At 34.3% G+C, this 19,175-nt stretch overlaps 1 protein-coding gene across 1 annotated transcript; it reads left to right on the top strand.

Annotated features, from left to right (window-relative positions):
* Positions 1–1,201: 1,201 nt before the first annotated feature.
* On the top strand, positions 1,202–15,304 carry LOC142550840 (putative aquaporin NIP5-1). Its single transcript, XM_075659885.1, has 3 exons — positions 1,202–1,683; positions 14,663–15,082; positions 15,155–15,304. Exons 1-3 carry the CDS (start codon positions 1,468–1,470, stop codon positions 15,218–15,220), a joined length of 702 nt encoding a protein of 233 aa, XP_075516000.1. The 5' UTR covers positions 1,202–1,467; the 3' UTR covers positions 15,221–15,304.
* Positions 15,305–19,175: the final 3,871 nt, after the last annotated feature.

The following is a 19,175-nucleotide window of genomic DNA, read 5'->3' as shown; positions in this document are numbered from 1 at the left end:
ATATAGCGACGATTTTTGGCAAAACGTCGCTATATATAGCGACGGTTTTGTCAATAACCGTAGCTTATTATAGCGACGGTTAAGTGTTTAACCGTCGCTTAAAATAGCGACGGCTGTTTGAAACCGTCGCTATATAGCGATGGTCTGTTAATCGAGACCGTCGCTATATAGCGACGGTGTTGTTCAACAAAACCGTCGCTATTTGTAACGGTGATTGAGAAACAGTCGCTATATGAAGACGATGCGACCTCCGGTGACGAACCTCTAAACCGTCGCTGCAACCGTCGCCTCATTGTTTTAGCGACGGTTTGAACTGTCGCTAGCCCTTGTTTTTTTTTTTTTTTTTGTAGTGTATTCAGATTGAGGTTTGCTGATTTTCACTTTGATTCACAAAGTTCCGTCGAACTCATTCCACATTGACTTTTTACTTGTCTACTAAACTTTAATTCTAAGGTTGACATTCGATTTCAATTCTAACACAAGTTGAGATCGCTACTACTCATATTTAAGAAGAAAATTTTGTAAAGTGTTTATTCACCACCGTCCAAACACCTCCACCAATCTAAACAATTTCATAGTTAATGCATGCACAAAAATAATGATTACGGCTTACTAGTTCCTTTTGGCACACGATACATGTAAATGTAAAAAATTTCTTCTGTACAAATTTTAAAAATTATTTAAAATAAAAAATCATAGAGAATGTTTTTATATGACTTTGTTTTTTATAACAAATTTAATTTTAAATTATATACGGCGTGATTATTCGAATTTTTACACTACACTCTATTGAATAATGAATGCTGAATAAAATAAAGAAAAATTTGGTATGGAATAAAAACTCAGATCATACACAAAATTTTGTTAGTATAAGGATCTCAAGATATTTACATTTAACAACAAATATATTTATCGTATTGCCCGAAACGATGGAAATTGCTCGTTGGGCATTCAATACAGTATCTTCATTACGTGCTTGACTTTTCACACAGAAAAGATCACTCGTTCCCTGATATTTCTATGCAGAGCATTGAATACGAAATCATAGGCAAAGAAATTTACGTAAAAATACATTAATAATGTAAAATAAAATATATAGCTTGTCTAGACATTGACTTTTAACAATAACTCATCTCTAATCTTCCTTATTCTCCATATATACTAGATGATGATTTTTATAAAATTCCGCAAATCGTGTAATTTCCGCCATCTTCCATTCATTTTACTCAGTATCTTTTTCTTTAACCTCATATTGAGAATTATATACATATATTTATATATATAAAAGAAAAGGAAAAAAAAAGATTCTACAGTATATGTTTTTTGCATGCATGCATGTTTCTGTTATCATCCCGAAGCTTCTGTAGAGACAACTTTATACAAACCTGTTACTTAACACCTGATTAGAGAAAACAAAACAGCTAACAACGATAAAGAAAGGAAATCTGTAGTTGAATTAGTACATCGATGCCGGATTTCAACGAGGGAGCGCCAACTATGCCGGCCCCGGCCACCCCAGGAACCCCGACTCCGCTGGTGTCCTCGCTGAGGATGGATTCACTGTCCTACGATCGCAGGTCAAAGCCTCTAAGCAACTGCGTGCCTGTAGACTCGGAGACATGGGGTACGCCTCACACATGCCCCACAGGCTTCTGTCCAAATGACATCTCCCTCGCTCGAAAGGTCTCTCTCTCTCGCTCGCTCTAACAAATTCGTATTAAATGCATGTGTTTCGTTACTTGATCCTTTTCCTTCTTTTTGTTTACTTTTTACCTAATTAGCTTACACAATTGCATGTTGGGCTCTTATGAATAAGGTCTCGGTTTTAATTACCTGAAGAGATTAAAAAAAAAGGGTTAAAAATCGACGCATACGGCATATTTAATTTACACAAGATTTGGTTACAACGATGTGAGAGCTACGTCAATTACAAGTCTCTCTCCTCTTTAACAACTTTTTCCCTCCACTCTCTGTGTGTGTTAATAACTCAATAAACGAGCGCTCACGTATGCAAATATTATTTGGGTCACAATCAATAGATGCCCACTTGGAGACTAATGTACCATCAACCCTTTCCACTTACTGCGATTGCGACTCTTCACTCTCAAAAAAAAGATCCATATAAAGTTAACTTCAGTTTCTCAACTGTCACGCCTTTTTGGGTAAGCATATCGGTTGAATAGCCACGTTAGAATTGTTATAAGTATCACCATTTGAAATTTATCACATAAATATTTAATTAGTTATTAATATATATATATATATATACACACACACATAAATATTGAGTCTAGGCATAAAAGAACTAAAAATGGTGTTATGATCTGGTATTTTGTCCATCTTTTTAAGATATTTTATTATTTCAAATTTTCTTTTAATCATTAATTTATTTTTACAATTATATATGACCTTCAATTAGAAGTTGACAAAAAATATTTTGGACAAGTAATTATAAATTTTTTTTTACAAACTTTTATAAAATGTTTAAAATTTGTTTTAAGAATAAATATGTGTTTTGAAAAATATTCTATAAAAACATTTTTAAAGTTGAAAAAGTATTTGGACAGGTATTTAAAAAACGATTTTATGGTGAAAGATTATTTAAGAAGTTGTTTGGACAACTTTTCTGTAAAATCCTTTAAATTCTCTTTTAAATCAACTCACTTTTGATTAGGACTCTTGTGAGACGGTCTCATGAATCTTTATCTTTGAGACATGTCAACTCTACCGATATTTATAATAAAAAGTAATACTCAGCATAAAAATTAATATTTTTTCATGGAGTCTCACAAAATACGACACGTGAGACCGTCTCACACAAGTTTTTGCCCCCACTTTTTTATTCAAAAAAAATATTTTAATTGTTATTTTAAAAACTATATTTAGGGAAATGATAACCTGAAAAAATCCAGAATACGTGGTCAATGTTATTATGCACTTTTAGATGTTGATCGATAGATTTGAGATATATCGGCTCTAAAACTATGTTTCTACCTCTTAACCCTTTTCTGTTAGGTTATTTTCTATGATAGTTTTGCTTGTAATATCTTTAATTAAGGTCCCAATGCATACTTTAAAATTAATTTAACTGACTCCACCAAATTCTATTCACAAATCTATACCACTGGTTAAGGAACTAATATTGTGCTTGAATCAACGAATTTCAAATTAAATTATTTCAAATTTTTTGAGTTGTTTGAATATACAAAATTCAAGTCTATATCAAATCCGCTTCATAAAAATTACGCAATTTCAATAATAATTGTAGTGGATTTCAAATACACTCGAAATATGTATAATTTAAAATTCGTCTCTTTGATCAAATCCATCAATCCAAGTGCAACATAATAAAATTTAATTAATAGAAAAAGAAAATATAATTTCAGCAACCGTCCACGCATATACTTAGTTGTAATCCCAAAAAATATCGATGGCAAAAATTTCAAGTGTTAGACTATATGGAAGGTTTTGTAAATAAATGGGTCGGATTAATTTTTTAATAAAGTTGACATGCAAAATGATTGATACGAGAGAGAATAGGTCTCTTATGAGACGGTCTCACGAATCTTTATCTGTGAGACGGGTCAACCCTACATATATTCACAATAAAAAATAATACTCTTAGCATAAAAAGTAATACTTTTTCATGGATGATCCAAATAAGATATCTGTTTCATAAAATACGACCCATGAGACTGTCTCATACAAGTTTTTTTCTACGAGAGAATGATTGAGATATTTAGTTGGTCTATTATGAAGTCTCGCAACCACCCAAAATAAAACGGAATGGGAGCTAAGGGGGTTTCAATACTCGATGGTTACTCGATGTTTGTTTTTATTTTTAGTATTTAATGTACATATCATAGCCAGTTGATTATATTCCAAAAAAAGTTTTATGAAGTTTAGCAACATGATCAAACACGTGCTTGACGTCCCATTTTTATATCGATTTTCTGTATCATGTGAATCCTTTATTCTAAAAATGTATGCAATCTGTTCGAGCTTTGAGTCTTCCTTCATAAGCCTAACTTTGTCTCTTTCAGTCGGGTGGTGAGCTAGAGTTTCTCAATTATTTTTCATATGTTACTTCGCATCGATGCTAGTATATCAGTACAGTCTATGATCGAGTTTTTCTAACAAAATAGTTTATAATAATTAAATGAAACGTCCCTTACCCATTTTCTTTAAAATATACTAGAATTTTTTTAATATACATTAAAATTCGATACTCAGACGTAAAATAAATCATATTTAAAAATCTGAAATGTATATAAAATCCTATAAACCGTCAACTGTAAAATCATACATCAACTTAAAGGAAAACTCAACCTCCAAACTTCAAACCAAAGCATAAAATCTTTATAAAATAAATACTCAAACTTTATTTAAAAAATTTAAACTTAATGCGGAAATGCTAGTGTCCCTCGGGAGTGTACTGTCAGATCCGATCTACTCAAGCGTCAGTTTCTCCCTCAATATCATCCTCACCTGCAATCATTCAAACCTAGTAAGTCTAATATTGATTCAGCGCGTCCAAACCGTAAATAATAAATAACATGTATACAAACACATGCATTTAAAAAACATACTTGCATTTAAAATAAGTTGTTATAAAACTTGTAAGCGTAAATAAATCATAAAGTCTTTCATCATTGTATATCATTTTGGCTGAAGTTTGATCCTTGAATGTGACTATCTTTTATCCTTCAGCTTCAGCTCAATTGATCAATCTATAAATAAACACCAAGTACCTGGGAGCGTGTCGTCAACAACTCTCGTCACTGGGCGTGACCAAACATGAAAATCCGATAATGTGTTCCCTTTACGGCTTTTTCCCTTAAACGGGCTCCCTGTAGAGCCTTTTCCCTCACGATATCCTCATTAAATTTGTAAGTTCACCGTTCCTTCTAAAACGGATCCCCCACATATCCTCCATGTCAAAGCAAATTCACATCCTTCAAAATATTTTCTTTTTTTTTAGTTATAACATATCATATCCTTCAAAAATCATAAAATATCATTTTTTGGGAAAATCATTTAGCCTCAACATATATCATAAAAATATCATGGTTTCATTATAAAAATTTTAAGATATCATTTAGTATGCATAATAATTCATCGGGAGACTATCCGGGACATAAAATGATCATTTTATCCCTGGACCCCGAATTTTATCATTTGTGACTTTTTCTTACTTTTCTTGACTCGAGCCTATCCCGAACCATCATATAAACTTATTTTTGACTTCTACTAATTTTCTTAAACGTAAACTCGAGCCTCTTGATTTAATTATTTAATAGCTAAATCGTAAAGCGTTTTGAACCTGAATTAATTCAAAACTAAATATTTTCATCCCAAATTTTAAACATAAACTTTTCATCTCTAAAATACCCCAGTGAATCATGATCCATCCCCCGTGCACGGTCCAGCCCCATCTCTTCCCTAATCCATATTTGAACCCTCATTCCCAAATCAAGCCATCGCACACAAAACTCTCGAGCCACCCCCGAGCCACCTTGGACCAGACCACTTCCAGACCACCAGCCATCCTCCTGTACAACCCGGACTCACCCTAACCAACCCTGAGCCAGCCCAAAGCTACGCGGTCCCCCTCTTCTTTCCCTCATGCATGCGCCTCAACAAGCCCTTAGGGCTCATGACTGGCCCCCAACCGCCTTGCCATTCCTCCAGCCATCCTAGTACCCTTCCTGGCCACTAGACCTTGTCCAAGCCCTGGCTGAACCCTGATGTGCTACCCCACTAGCCAATGGAAACATCCCAAAACATGCAAGGAAAACCCTAACTTTCAAGCCTCCACCATACACGTCCTTCATTATGGTCCAGCCTTCGTTCACCACTTAACGACACTTTTTTTTATAATCCATAAATGTCTCATATTGGAAGGAAGCTATCCCCTTAGAATTCATAAAACGTCTCATATATGCGTATAAACTTCAAAACTTTGAAAATTTATGTCGAACTGTTAAATAATATGATCTTAACATTTTTCATGCTTAAAAACAATAAACACACATATTATGATTTGAATGGAGTAAAAAGAAGGTTTACAAACATGCATTTACGTTTAAAACACTCGAAATACGAACATCGTTGCGGGGAAGTTGATGGGTGATCAGATCTACGTTTCAGTTCTTTTTCTTGCGTAAAGGTGACGTGAAACTAAAGTACTATGGGGGATTGAAGGATCAGTGATGGTTGAAAAAAGAAAAAGAGCCAAAGTCCTATGCCCTTTGCACAAAAGTTCACAGCTGTGAGTGTGTGCAAACACTATGTGTTTATGGTGTGTGAGTGAATGTGTGTGTGAGTTTTTCTTGTGATTAGTTTAGTTTTAAATAATTATGTAATAAATAGTTTAAACCTTAGTTAGGTAATATATGATGTCTGTTTGGCACAAACTGTTGTCAACTTCTGAATCTTTTTAAGATCCATAATATAAGCTCGACCTTGAAGAGCTTCAGTTATAACCACAATTTTGACTTGTTGTAGCACTGCCTTCTCCGGTGTTATGTATATGTTCATTACATCATTCTTATTAAACTTTTTAGCAAAGGTGACTACTCTGAATTCCACCTATTCATGAAAATTTTTAATCTTGTCTTCAGCGAATTAATTAACCTCAATCATCAGCAGGTCTATTTGAATATGTACTAATGATATTGGTTCCTAAACTTGAACTTCAGTTACATTTTTTTTTTCCTTTTCCTGAGGCTGAGGAGAAGGTAGAGATCAGTTCTGACTTGGTGTATTGGATGGGGTTTGTATGATCATTCCTTTTGTGGGTATTGGAAGAAGGAGAGCTGTTGGAATACTATTTTTCTTGTTGGAGCTGTCACCGCTATTATTTTTAGTTTTTTTGCTGGCTCTTCAGTAGCCTGTCTTCAATGAACTTGACCATTTCACCTGAGAGATATGTACTGCCTTGACTGGTGTAGGAACGAGTCTATTTTGACAAAATCAGTTTCCTCTTGGGTTTGGATCTAGTTTCCTTGCTTCCCTTCATTTCAATTGGTTTCTTAGAGTAGCCAGTTCTTAATTCTTGATTGCCATCATCCCAGCAGTAAAGATATTCAGTGCCTATCATTTAGACCCGAGAGAGAGAATATTTGGTGCAGTGAAAAACCTTGAACTTGTGTTGAGTTATAGAGTTGCTCAGCAAGGCTCCAACATCTTCAAAAAATTTGTTCAAGGGGATGGCGGATCCGATTGATTGCTTCTCATTTTGAATCATCACCTTCAGAATATGAAACAGAATGACTGACCAGTTAATTTTACAGCATGTGTAAATGACTGCCATCACCAGAAACTTTTATGTAGTGTAGGAATCAAAAGATCCTGGCTTTGCTAGAATTGGATTGGCCACCACATCAGCCAGAAGTTGTTACTCCAACTTCATCTATTTCTTCTTCCCAGATTTCTTGATAAGATCACTAGATGTAGATAACTTGAGTTACACGTCCTCAACTACTTGTTGAGGAACTTGACAGAAGTTATTTATCTTTTCAGTGGACAAGTGAAACAGGTTAGAGAAGTAATCCTGCTCGATCAAAGGATTGTCCTCTCCCAGTGGCATCAGCATCAGAACATCCAACTATTTTGAAAGACGAGTCTTCAGCATACCATAATCCAACATTTTGAGTTCTTTTAAGATATTTCATAATTCTTTTTGCAGCTGAGTAATGAGATTGTTTTAGATCAATCAGGTCGACTAACAGTTATGTACAATAGAGAGCCTATAAAACATAGATACAATGTTACCTTGACTGATATTCCTTGCTGCTGCTGAAAAAGGCTCCATTTCGAATTTTTAAGTAATTCTTTGGTATAATTTGTCTGACTAACAAAAATTTCAATATCTGAATTCATAAATTGCAGTACGACAAAGAAATTTAGTTCACCCATCATGCTCATCTAGAACTTTTCCTACATCATTTTAGAAAATGTTTGTAGAGTTTTCGGATAGTGTATCCAATCAACATAAATCTGAACTATCAAGTATGATTATTTTTAATAGATGTGAATCAAGTCTTATCCACTATGTTTATTGTAAAATCATGATTAAGTAAGAGTTGGGAAAGAGTGTCATACCAGGTACATGGTGCTTGTTTTAATCCATACAAGGCTCTGTTTAATTTAAACACAATATTAGTTAAAAAATAATTAATAAAACTTGGAGGTTGTTCCATGTATACTTCCTCCTACATAGTACATTCACGGAGGCACTTTTCACATGTATCTGAAACACTTTAAAGTTTTTATAAGCAACATAAGAAAAAAATTAGAATAGCTTCTAATCTTGTTACTGGTGTCAATTAGAATAGCTTCTAATCAATTTCCTCTTCTTGTCTTAAACCTAGTACAACCAGTCTTGCTTTGTTCCTAATTACAATACCATTTTCATGTTTTTTCATGTAAATCCATTGGCAATTAATGTCTGATGAGATGGTATGGGTACCAAGTATCAAACTTTGTTTCTATCAAAATGATTTAATGCATCTCACATAATTTCAATCTAACTGTTATCCAATAAAGCTTCATCGATTTTCTTAAGTTCTGATTATGAAATAAAGGAAACATTCAAGAATTCATTAACTATTTGTTGTTTAGTGTTGCGACGTGCAGAAGAATTACCGATCACCAATAAAGATTGATGAAATTTATTGAATTTGTTGCTTGGTCCAAGTTTATTGTTGTTAATATTAATTAGAGTAGGATCATTAGGTTATTCTCAATCTAGTTCCTTTAAGCTAGGTTTTCGATAGTTACTATCAACAGCTCGACTGTCATCTGCTTGGATATCATCAGTCCAGTTTACCTCGGCTTGGTTTAGATAAGTCCGGTTCATCTATTCTTCATTCCTTTGTCTAATCGATTGATTTAAGTTTTCCGGTTCAGATGATAGCTGAATCCTTTTATTTACATTGATTTCTTCTTCGTTGTCATATGCCAGATCAATAACTTTCATTTGATTGCTCAAATCCGCTATATTAGTTTTGTCGTCGATCAACACAGTTTCATCAAAAACCACATTAATAGTTTCTTCAACATTTAAAGTTTCTTCTTGAATACACTGAAAGCTTACTGACATTTGAATAGCCATTAAATATTCCAACATCATATTTACGTTAAAAGCAGAAAGATGAGTTTTTTTCATTATTATGAATGTAACATTTACAACAAAAAACATGACAATATGATAAGTTAGGCTTACCCTCATTCCATATTCCATATAGAATTTTACCAGTCCTTTTATTGATCATGTATTTGTTCTATGTGTAACATGTTGTGTTGATTCCTTTTGCCTAAAATCTTTGTGATACACTAGAATCAGCAAGCATTGTTTGTGCAGCTTCCTTTAGAGTAATGTTCATTCTTTTAGCAATTACATTCTGTTGAGGTGTTCTTATTGCAGAGTATTCATGTTGAATTCCTTGATCTAATAAATACTCACCCAAATGTTTGAACTCAGTACCTCGATCACTTTTGATTTTGATTACTGAGATTGATTTCTCATTTTGAATACTCTTAAGAAATTTAATCAATTGGGTACTAGTATGATTTTTAATACTAATAAATATGACCAAAGTAAATATAGAAAAATCATCAACAATCACAAACTTCCTAAATTGATTATAGGTATTGACCCGTACAACAATTCTAAGCATATATTAGTGAGTTTGCTACCTTTATTCTTGAAATTGGATCGAATCTGCTTACCTAACTGACACTCCGAGCACTCATGAATTTTAAGAAATTCAATGCTAGGTAAACCATCAGCTAGGTTGAATTTACGCAAATTATTAATGGACCTTAAATTGAGATGGTTAAATATTTTTATGTCATAGCCACTGTTTATCATTATTAATAGATGTAAAACATGTTGGTGAGGCAAAATAATTGATATTCCTATCAATTTTTTTAGTGTTACCATTTCCGATTCAAGTTAACAATATTTGATTATTATCATCTTTAATTAAGCATTTTTTCTTGCAAAATTCGATAAATATTCATTATCATATAGTTGAATGATGTTAATCACATTATAACACAAATTTTCAACCTAGTAAGACATCATTAATTATTAAATTTCCATAGGTAATATTACCTTTACCAATGGTTTTACCTTTGGTGTTGTCTCCGAAGATGATCTTGGGTCTTTTACATTTGATTAAGTTGGATAGAAGTTTTGGGTGACCTGTCATGTGCCTTGAACATCCACTATCTTGCTACCAAACTGAATTCTTGAATTTTTCTCGTTCATTAATCTGCATTCACAAATTGATTCAACTGGTACCCAATCCTATTTGGTTCCAAACAGGATTAGTCCCTTAGGAACCCACATTTGGATCAGTTTGACAAGCTAACCTCATTGTTTGTTCTGAAAGGGTTGTGTAGAAACATGTGTGTGCAACGCTTGGTGTGTGTGTGTAATGCTCTGTAAATGTTGAAAAGGAAAATTTGTTTAGCCTTTCTTTCATCATTGGTCTGTCTCTATCTCTTTTGAACATGTTTGCAGTTATTGTATCGATATGTATTAGCAATTATTTAGTTGTATCTTGCTGACTGAATCTGCGATCGGACTAGTTGGGTTTGCCAAATGAACTCTCTGGTGCATACTCAATACCTCACAGTTTGCCTTTGTTCGTTAGTTTGACATGTTTCTCAAATGATCAGGTGGATTTTGATGTTCATATATCGAACTGAACATTAAAAGGTAATGTATTTCTCTTTGGACATGTTCAATTTCGATAGTGTATTATAATCATTAGGATTTCAGCTCCGCATCAGCCATGAGGCATTGTACAACCTCTTCATCACTTTTACTGGTGAAGCATTCTGACTCAGATGAGTCAGTCTCTGAGTCAGTCTCAGCTTTGTTGTCTTCTGCCACAAGCATCTTCTAATTTGTTTTTTTTTGAATGCCCTCATGTCATTCTTCTTTGGCTTGGGACATTCGGCTATGAAATGTCAAATTCCCACAGTTGAAAGACATATGGTCCTCACTAGTAGACTCTTTCTTGTGATGATTGTGTTTGCTTAGGCTTTGGAAGTTATCCTGATTCTTCCTTAAGAAGCTCCAAAATTTATTTACAAACAATGACCTTGCATCACTGCTCATCTACTAAACTAACTTCTCATTCATTTCACTTTGTTCAGTAGTTGCAGTAGCCAAAGCCTTTGTCAGTTTGGTTGAATATTCACCATCAGTTGTTGTTTCTAATTCGAATTCATATAATTTGGGATCTGCAAACAGATCGTTGAGTTCAAGCTTGTTAAGATATTTTGATTCTCACATATCCATTGTTTTGACATCTCATTCTCTTGGGAGTGCCATCATAACTTTCAAGGATATTTTTCTATTGCCATAGTCCTTGCCAATTGCAGAAAGTTCAATAATAATATTGCTCACTCTTTCATCGAAGTCCGACATGTATTCCCCAACCTTCATATTGATACTATCAATTTTTTGGATTATCACATACAATTTGTTCTCCTTCGTTTGATTATTTTCTTTACATAATTGTATCAGTTTATCTCAGATATTTTGGCAATGATACAAATTTTGATATTGTTGAAATTATTTTCTCCAATGTCTTGTATAGTTTTTCCTTGGCAACATTGTCCAGATTTTACTTTTCTTGTCATCACTAGTAATTCCATTCTCAAGTTTTTCAATCATCTGAGAGCACCATAAGAGATGACAATGATGGTGTTTGCTTTCATGATCCTCATTGGTCCCTATGTGATGACGTCCCACATATCTGTGTAGCTAGATGAACTTGCATCCCGATCTTCCCATCATCAAAAACTTCTTTAGAGAAAATTGAGATTTTGCTGAAAGTTGCTATTTTGAATAATATGTCCAAAGGCAAGAATAAATCTGCTCTGATATCACTTGTTAGGATTGAAAATAAAATTAGAGGGGGGGTGAAATTTTTTATCTCAACAATAATATTAGTTGGGTTAGCAAAAATGAAATTAGATTTTTGTCAGTCGAGTTCTCAGTAAGTCAATCCATATGAATGATGTGGAAGTAGAGTACTTGAAACTATTTGAACAAATATCTTATTAAGAAAATCAGTTGAGATTTAATGACTAGTATTTAAGGTTGTTAAACTTAGAAGTAAATAGGCGCAAAGTTGTTCATGGATGTTAGGAAACTTCAATACTCTTACATCACCCTTTATTCCTCATAGAAGAATTGCAATAAAAGAGTTTGATAATTATAAGCAATTTGAAATCACCCACTTCAGTAGTACTTAACATTTCTTAACTGAAACTTTATTAAATTTCAATCTAAAACGATTTGAGCAGCAAGACTTCTAACCCTCAATTACACTAGATTTCACAAGAAAATTCTAAGAACAAATTTGATACTTAAAATGATCAAATAATTACTTAACAATGTGTGTTGGTTTTTTTGTTTGGCTCATAGAAAGTTTTTTCAGAGAAAATCAATTGGTTTTTAAAAGTCAGAGATAGATTGCGTGTGTAACCTTCAGAGTTTGTTCAACTGATATATTTATAGATTAATCTGCAATGGTAATCTTTATAAAATAATATGTGTTTCCAAATACAATAGCCATGTCATCGTTCTTTCTGACATGTCCTGGTAGTGCGCAGGAACCTAACATTGTATTAAGATTCAGTGACTATTGGTACAAAAAACTTTATCCACTATTTCAGTTAGGCTCTGATTCTTTATCACTGATTATACCGATTCTTCAGGGAATGTTTTGATTTTGACTGATTGATCGACTTTGATAGACTGTCCCTTGGGCTTCATCAGTTAATCTTGAATCGGTTTGGCTATCAATATCTTTCTTATACCTTATTAGTCTGGCTATGAAATTAGTTAGATTCCTTATAAAAATTTTTTTATTTATGTATAATCAGTTTTATTTCTGAATTTAGTTTGGTTAGACTCTATAATTATCTGTTGGATTAGCAGCCTTGTTAAGTCACAAAAAATGAAAATTTTCAAACAGCTTTTGACAGGATTCCTTAATCTATCAATATATTTTGTCGAGCTATATAGTAATTTAATAAAAAAATGAAATAACCAAGTGTCTTTGTATTATTTAATAATTGTGATGGCATTAATAAACTATTGAATCATCTAGCTTTCGATTTTCGGTCTATGACTATCGACATACAACAAACCTCATATGCCTATGCAAGTTGTAGATCCATAGATCATGTTATGTTTTCATGTTATAAAATCTCTTCTTGGTCTCAATTATAACATATAAAATTATTTCAAAGTTCATTGTGTTCTAAACATGCAATAAAAACAACAACATAATCAAGTATGCTTACAAACAAAATTAAATCTTAAAAATTAGATCAAAACATAGATGCTTCATGGGTAAGATCTTCTAAATCCTAGTTAATAAAAAAAGATAAAGATAAAAACACTACAAGAATAAATGCTTATGGTGACATTCATAAATGTCATCATATTCAATGTTTAGTGACATTTAAGTTTTAGTGACACCTCCAACAAATGTCCTCTATTCCAATGTCGTCTTAAACTTCCTGACATTTTTTAATTTCATTATAAGATGTTAATGACAACTTCATACGTGTTACTAATTATTCATATAATGACAATTTTAAATATCAGGAAAACTCATGTTTTAAATACATTTATACATGCCTTGTTATTATAGTAATAATGACAAATTTATATGTCAGTTAAAATCATTTATAATGACAACTAAAAGTGTCGTGTATGTTATTTATAGTGACAATAACAAATGTGAGAATATTTGGGTTGGATAAATATTGGAGGAGGGAAAAATAGATTAAACAAATAACATATTAGATTAGTTATCCTGACATTTTTAATTGATGTCATTTTTTATATGGAGGGAAACAATTATTTTCCCTCCTCCAATATATATCCAGCCCAAATATTCATACATTTATTTATAGTGACAATTTTTAGTTTTTTTAATGATTTTTTACGATGTGGGAAAAATAATTGGTTCCCTCCATATAAAACATGACATCAATTAAAAATGTCAGGATAAGTAATCTAATATATTTTTTTATTTTACACATTATTAATTTTTTACAAGTGTCATTATTAAGTATTTGTAACAACATTTAATTAAAAGTGTCTACAAAAAAGTGTCACAATAGCCCTTTAGTGTTGCTAGTGAAATCACTGTAAAATTTGTGTTCTTCGAGTTGAGTTCTCTTGCTCTCCCTTTTCTCTCACTTTGAAACCTACCCTTGTGCGGGTCCTCTTGGTATCTGATGATCTTAATCGAGTACTAGAGCTTTTATACTTCCACATAAATACCTCAACATTCTTGAGTAACGAAACACGTGAATAAACTAACAACAAAATGAATGAAATGTGGGCTAATCACCACAAACTCATGCAAAAATGAACTAAAAACAACACAATAAAATATGCATAAACGACACAGGTAAATCCATAAAGTCGTGATTGACTTGATTGATATTTAAATTGTTTCTGTTTTATAGTTTTACATGATGTATATGATTTTCACATATGTGAAAAGCACTTAGCCTTCACAATGGATTTTCTATTAAATTTCCCTTCTTTGAAATATCTATCGTTAGAAAAATATAAGGCCAAGCCCTGAAACCTTTACATTCTGTTTTGCAGGTGGGGGCAGAGTTTGTAGGGACATTCATCCTTATATTTGCAGCAACTGCTGCGCCAATAGTGAACCAAAAGTACAATGCAGCTGAAACACTGCTCGGGAATGCGGTATGCGCGGGATCGACAGTGATGGTAGTGATCCTATCAACTGGACACATCTCCGGAGCACATCTGAACCCCGCGGTCTCCATAGCATTTGCAATATTCCGTCACTTTCCTTGGGCGCACGTGCCTGCATACATTTCTGCACAGGTATTAGGTTCTATATGCGCATCATTTGCACTCAAAGGCGTATTCCACGATTCCATGTCTCGTGGTGTCACGGTGCCTTCTGTCAGCAATGGTCAGGCTTTCGCACTAGAGTTCATCATAGCATTTATTCTACTCTTTGTGGTAACAGCAGTTGCTACTGATACCCGAGCCGTGAGTAATCAATTTACTATATATTCTTTGTGTACGTGCATTTACTCAGTTAGTTTCGGTGAACTTATACAGGTAGGAGAATTGGCAGGTATAGCAGTTGGAGCTACAGTCCTGCTTAATGTTCTTGTTGCTGGGTAAGTAATGTAAATAAGGGTAACTATATATAAAAATTCACTGATTTTATTACAGTGCCGTGTTACAGTCATTACTGTAACGTGAATTTATAACTACGCGCCCAAACGCAGCGGAAGATTTAAAAATTTTATTTTATTTTGAAAAACAAAATAATTTTGCTTTAGGCGCTCGTATGATTTAACAAATATATAAACATTCAGTAGGATGTTAGATATTGTTATACCTTTGGTGAATAAATCACTGGGCTCCAACTATTCCGGAGTCAGCGGAGATAGCTCTTCGTGAATTCCCTACGAACGTTCTTCGATCTACTAATCCGGTCCACGACTGGGAAACTTGTTCCTCTTATAATTTGCACTAGAAAATTATAAGATGTTTTTGCATATTTGAGATCAAGAAAAATTGTTTCAAAATTTTGAGAGCAACCTTGAAGAGCCGAAATATTGAAATCTCTTATTTAAAGTTTTTGGCTGATGCTTCACGTAAAACAAGAATCAAAATCTTATATTTTTGTCTAACCTCCAATTTACTTAATTAATTAGATCAATTAAGTCAATTAAAGATTCTAAAATATTTTCATGCCAAAAACAAGGTCAATCTCGATTGATGGGATTTTTGGAGACTTTCTCCATTTTTCTAAAGGTGCGATGATCTCCAACAATTAATCAAAGTAATATATACATTATTAATTTGATTAACTAAATGTCATTTCCTTAATTAATCATATTAATTAAGTCAATGAATTTCCATAAAATCCATGTGGATGCATGTTACGTAAATTGGGAATCAAAATCCCTCATTATTATTTCTAATCCTTTCTTAACTTAATTAATCTAATTAATTAAATTAATTAAAGATTCTAAATATGCATGCAAACCTCTTTCAATCTTGATTTTCTTTTAATACATATATATTTGGGAGATCACCAAAATCTAAATAAAACATGTTTACTTCTTTTGACTGTCTTTAGCAGTCATGCTCTCAAAATTTCTGTAAGCTTTTATAAAATTTATTTATAAGCTTATCGATTGATCATATCAAACTTATTTCTTATAAATTCAACTCATTGAATTTATTATCTCAACGGGAACAAGTAAGCCAGTGCTTGTGTGACCCTCAATGGTTCAGGAATACAGCTAGCCGTGGGTTTACAACTCTTTGTGATTCAGAACATAATCCTTTATTCGGGCTTACCCTAGTCAGCCCCATTCTTTTCATCAATATCTTGATCAAGAATGTCAGAACTCATTTCTGATTGCACCCATCGAATCATGGTAAGAGCGTCTAGTAGCATCGCCCCATGATCCCCTAGGTATCACTGATAGTGCCTGCAAGAACCAGTCGATTATGATTAACGTACAGTACGATCCCTTCATCTCATATATCCCGATCGAATCTGCAACCATTGGTTCATCGAGGGTTGCATATTAATTCGATAACTATGTGATATCTATAAATAGTGGCACCGCATGTACTGTTGGAGAACTCCTTCTCTAACGTACATTTCATACTCTGGCCAGAGATTCCATGCACTATTATTTCATCAGATCACATAGGATATCCACACCCGTAGGTGAGTGGTGAATCCCCGACTACAATGTTCTGGCTCCTACATGTGTCGCAACTGTACCCAATCTCGCCATCTGATGACTCTCCTGGAGCCGGTAAACGAGTCAAAGTCCAGCCCTAGCATATAGAGCCTCAGTGTTGTCCCGGGTCGTAAGGACTAATGGTGTACAATCATAACCATGGACTTATCCTCTCGATGAATGATAAACACTTGGAAAGTCCGAGGGAGGGTTGTTCGGTATAATCATCATATGACTACCTATCTGTATGTTTGGACATCTCCATGCCCTTACCAAGAAACGCGGTACACAACATCACAGATATTAGTCTCGAGCTCAAGCGACCTTTATCCATGTTTTAGGCGGCTGAATCGACTAGGAACAGATTTAGATAATACAGTGTTTACAAATGAGTTTCAACATCGAATTACGATTCATTTGTATTAAAGTATAATCAAGGTCTTTATCTATGTTGTTCACATGGGTATACAGATAAAGAAATAACAAACCATGAAACATTAAATTATATTAAAATAAAGATTGTTTATTACAACTGAGTCAATAAATTCCCTAGCCAACAGTTGGCTTACAGGGCATCTACTCTAACAATCTCCCACTTGCCCTAGAGCCAACTACCCATAAACTTTAATCCCATTGCTTCGCGATGCTTCTCAAACAATGGTCCTGGCAGGGGCTTTGTAAGTGGATCAGCAACATTATCTGCAGAGAGAACTCTTTCGACTGATATGTCTCCTCTTCCCACAATCTCCCGGATGATGTGGAACTTCCTCAGTATATGTTTGGATCTTTGATGAGACCTTGGTTCCCTTGCTTGCGCAACGGCACCAGTGTTGTCGCAGTACACCGGGACTGGATCAACTCCATTAGGAATGACGCCCAACTCTTGGACAAAATTCCTCATCCAAACTGCCTCTTTGGCTGCAGCCGATGCAGCAATGTATTCAGCTTCAGTGGTGGAATCCGCAACGGTGTCTTGCTTGGAACTTTTCCAAGAGACAGCCGCACCATTAAGCATGAATACGAAACCAGAGGTCGATTTCGAATCATCTACGTCACATTGGAAGCTAGAATCAGTGTAGCCTTCCAATTTCACACCCCCATAGACCATGAACAAGTTCTTAGTCCTTCTTAAGTATTTAAGAATATCTTTCACGGCCTTCCAATGCATTGGACCAGGATTCGCCTGATATCTGCTTGTAACACTCAAAGCGTAAGCAACATCAGGACGCGTCGATATCATACCATACATGATACTACCAATGGCTGACTCATATGGAACACGTGTCATCATTTCTATCTCTTCATCAGTTTTGGGACACATTGCTTTAGATAGAGTAACACCGTGACACATTGGTAAGTATCCTCTCTTGGACTCTTCCATAGAGAATCGCTTAAGTATGGTATCGATATAAGTGGCTTGGGTGAGTCCTAGCATCCTCTTCGATCTATCTCTATAGATCTGTATTCCCAATACATAAGATGCTTCACCCATGTCCTTCATGGAGAATTTACTAGCCAATCATACTTTAGTTGATTGCAGTAATCCTACATCATTCCCAATGAGTAGGATGTCATCAACGTAAAGTACTAGGAATGTCACTGCACTCCCACTAACTTTCTTATATACGCAAGGTTCCTCAGGATTTTTGGCAAAACCAAACTCTTTGATAGTGCTGTCAAATCTGAGGCTCCAACTCCTTGACGCCTGCTTGAGACCATATATTGATCTCTGAAGTTTGCATACCTTATGCTCACTTCCTACTGATGTGTATCCCTTAGGTTGAGACATATAAATTTCTTCTTTGATGTCTCCATTGAGGAATGCAGTCTTTACATCCATTTGCCATATCTCATAGTCATACCATGCTGCTATGGCTAGTAATATTCTAATGGACTTAAACATAGCAACTGGTGAAAAAAGTTTCCTCATAGTCAAGTCCTTGCCTTTGAGTATAACCTTTTGCAACTAGCCTTGCTTTGGAGGTCAATACCTTCCCATCCGCCCCAAGCTTTCTTTTGTAGATCCATTTGCATCCTATGGGAACGATTCCCTCAGGTGGATCTACTAATGTCCAGACTTGGTTCGAATACATAGAGTCCATTTCAGACTGCATGGCTTCAAGCCATTTGGTGGAATCAGTATCAGATATTGCTTCCTTAAAGTTCTTTGGATCACATCCAACACAAGATTCATCATGGTCTTGTTCATGAAGAAGTGTATATCTTGCAGGTGGTCTAATAATTCTATCAGACCTTCTAGGAGCTTGTACTTCAACTACTGGTTCTAGGGGATTAGGTTCAACTTCTAAAGTTGAGGGAGTATCTTGAATTTCTTCAAGTTCAATCATCTTGCCTTTTCTATCTAATAG

The sequence above is a fragment of the Primulina tabacum genome, chromosome 7 (assembly GCF_025594145.1).
Source record: "Primulina tabacum isolate GXHZ01 chromosome 7, ASM2559414v2, whole genome shotgun sequence".
Classification (NCBI taxonomy): Eukaryota; Viridiplantae; Streptophyta; class Magnoliopsida; order Lamiales; family Gesneriaceae; genus Primulina; species Primulina tabacum.
This window is presented reverse-complemented; position numbering and strand designations above follow the sequence as displayed.

Coding starts and splice junctions, on each gene's coding strand:
- LOC142550840 (XM_075659885.1), top strand. CDS start 1,468: ATGCCGGATTTCAACGAGGGAGCGCCAACTATGCCGGCCCCGGCCACC. Junction 1,684..14,662: donor ACATCTCCCTCGCTCGAAAG/GTCTCTCTCTCT, acceptor TCTGTTTTGCAG/GTGGGGGCAGAGTTTGTAGG. Junction 15,083..15,154: donor TTGCTACTGATACCCGAGCC/GTGAGTAATCAA, acceptor GAACTTATACAG/GTAGGAGAATTGGCAGGTAT.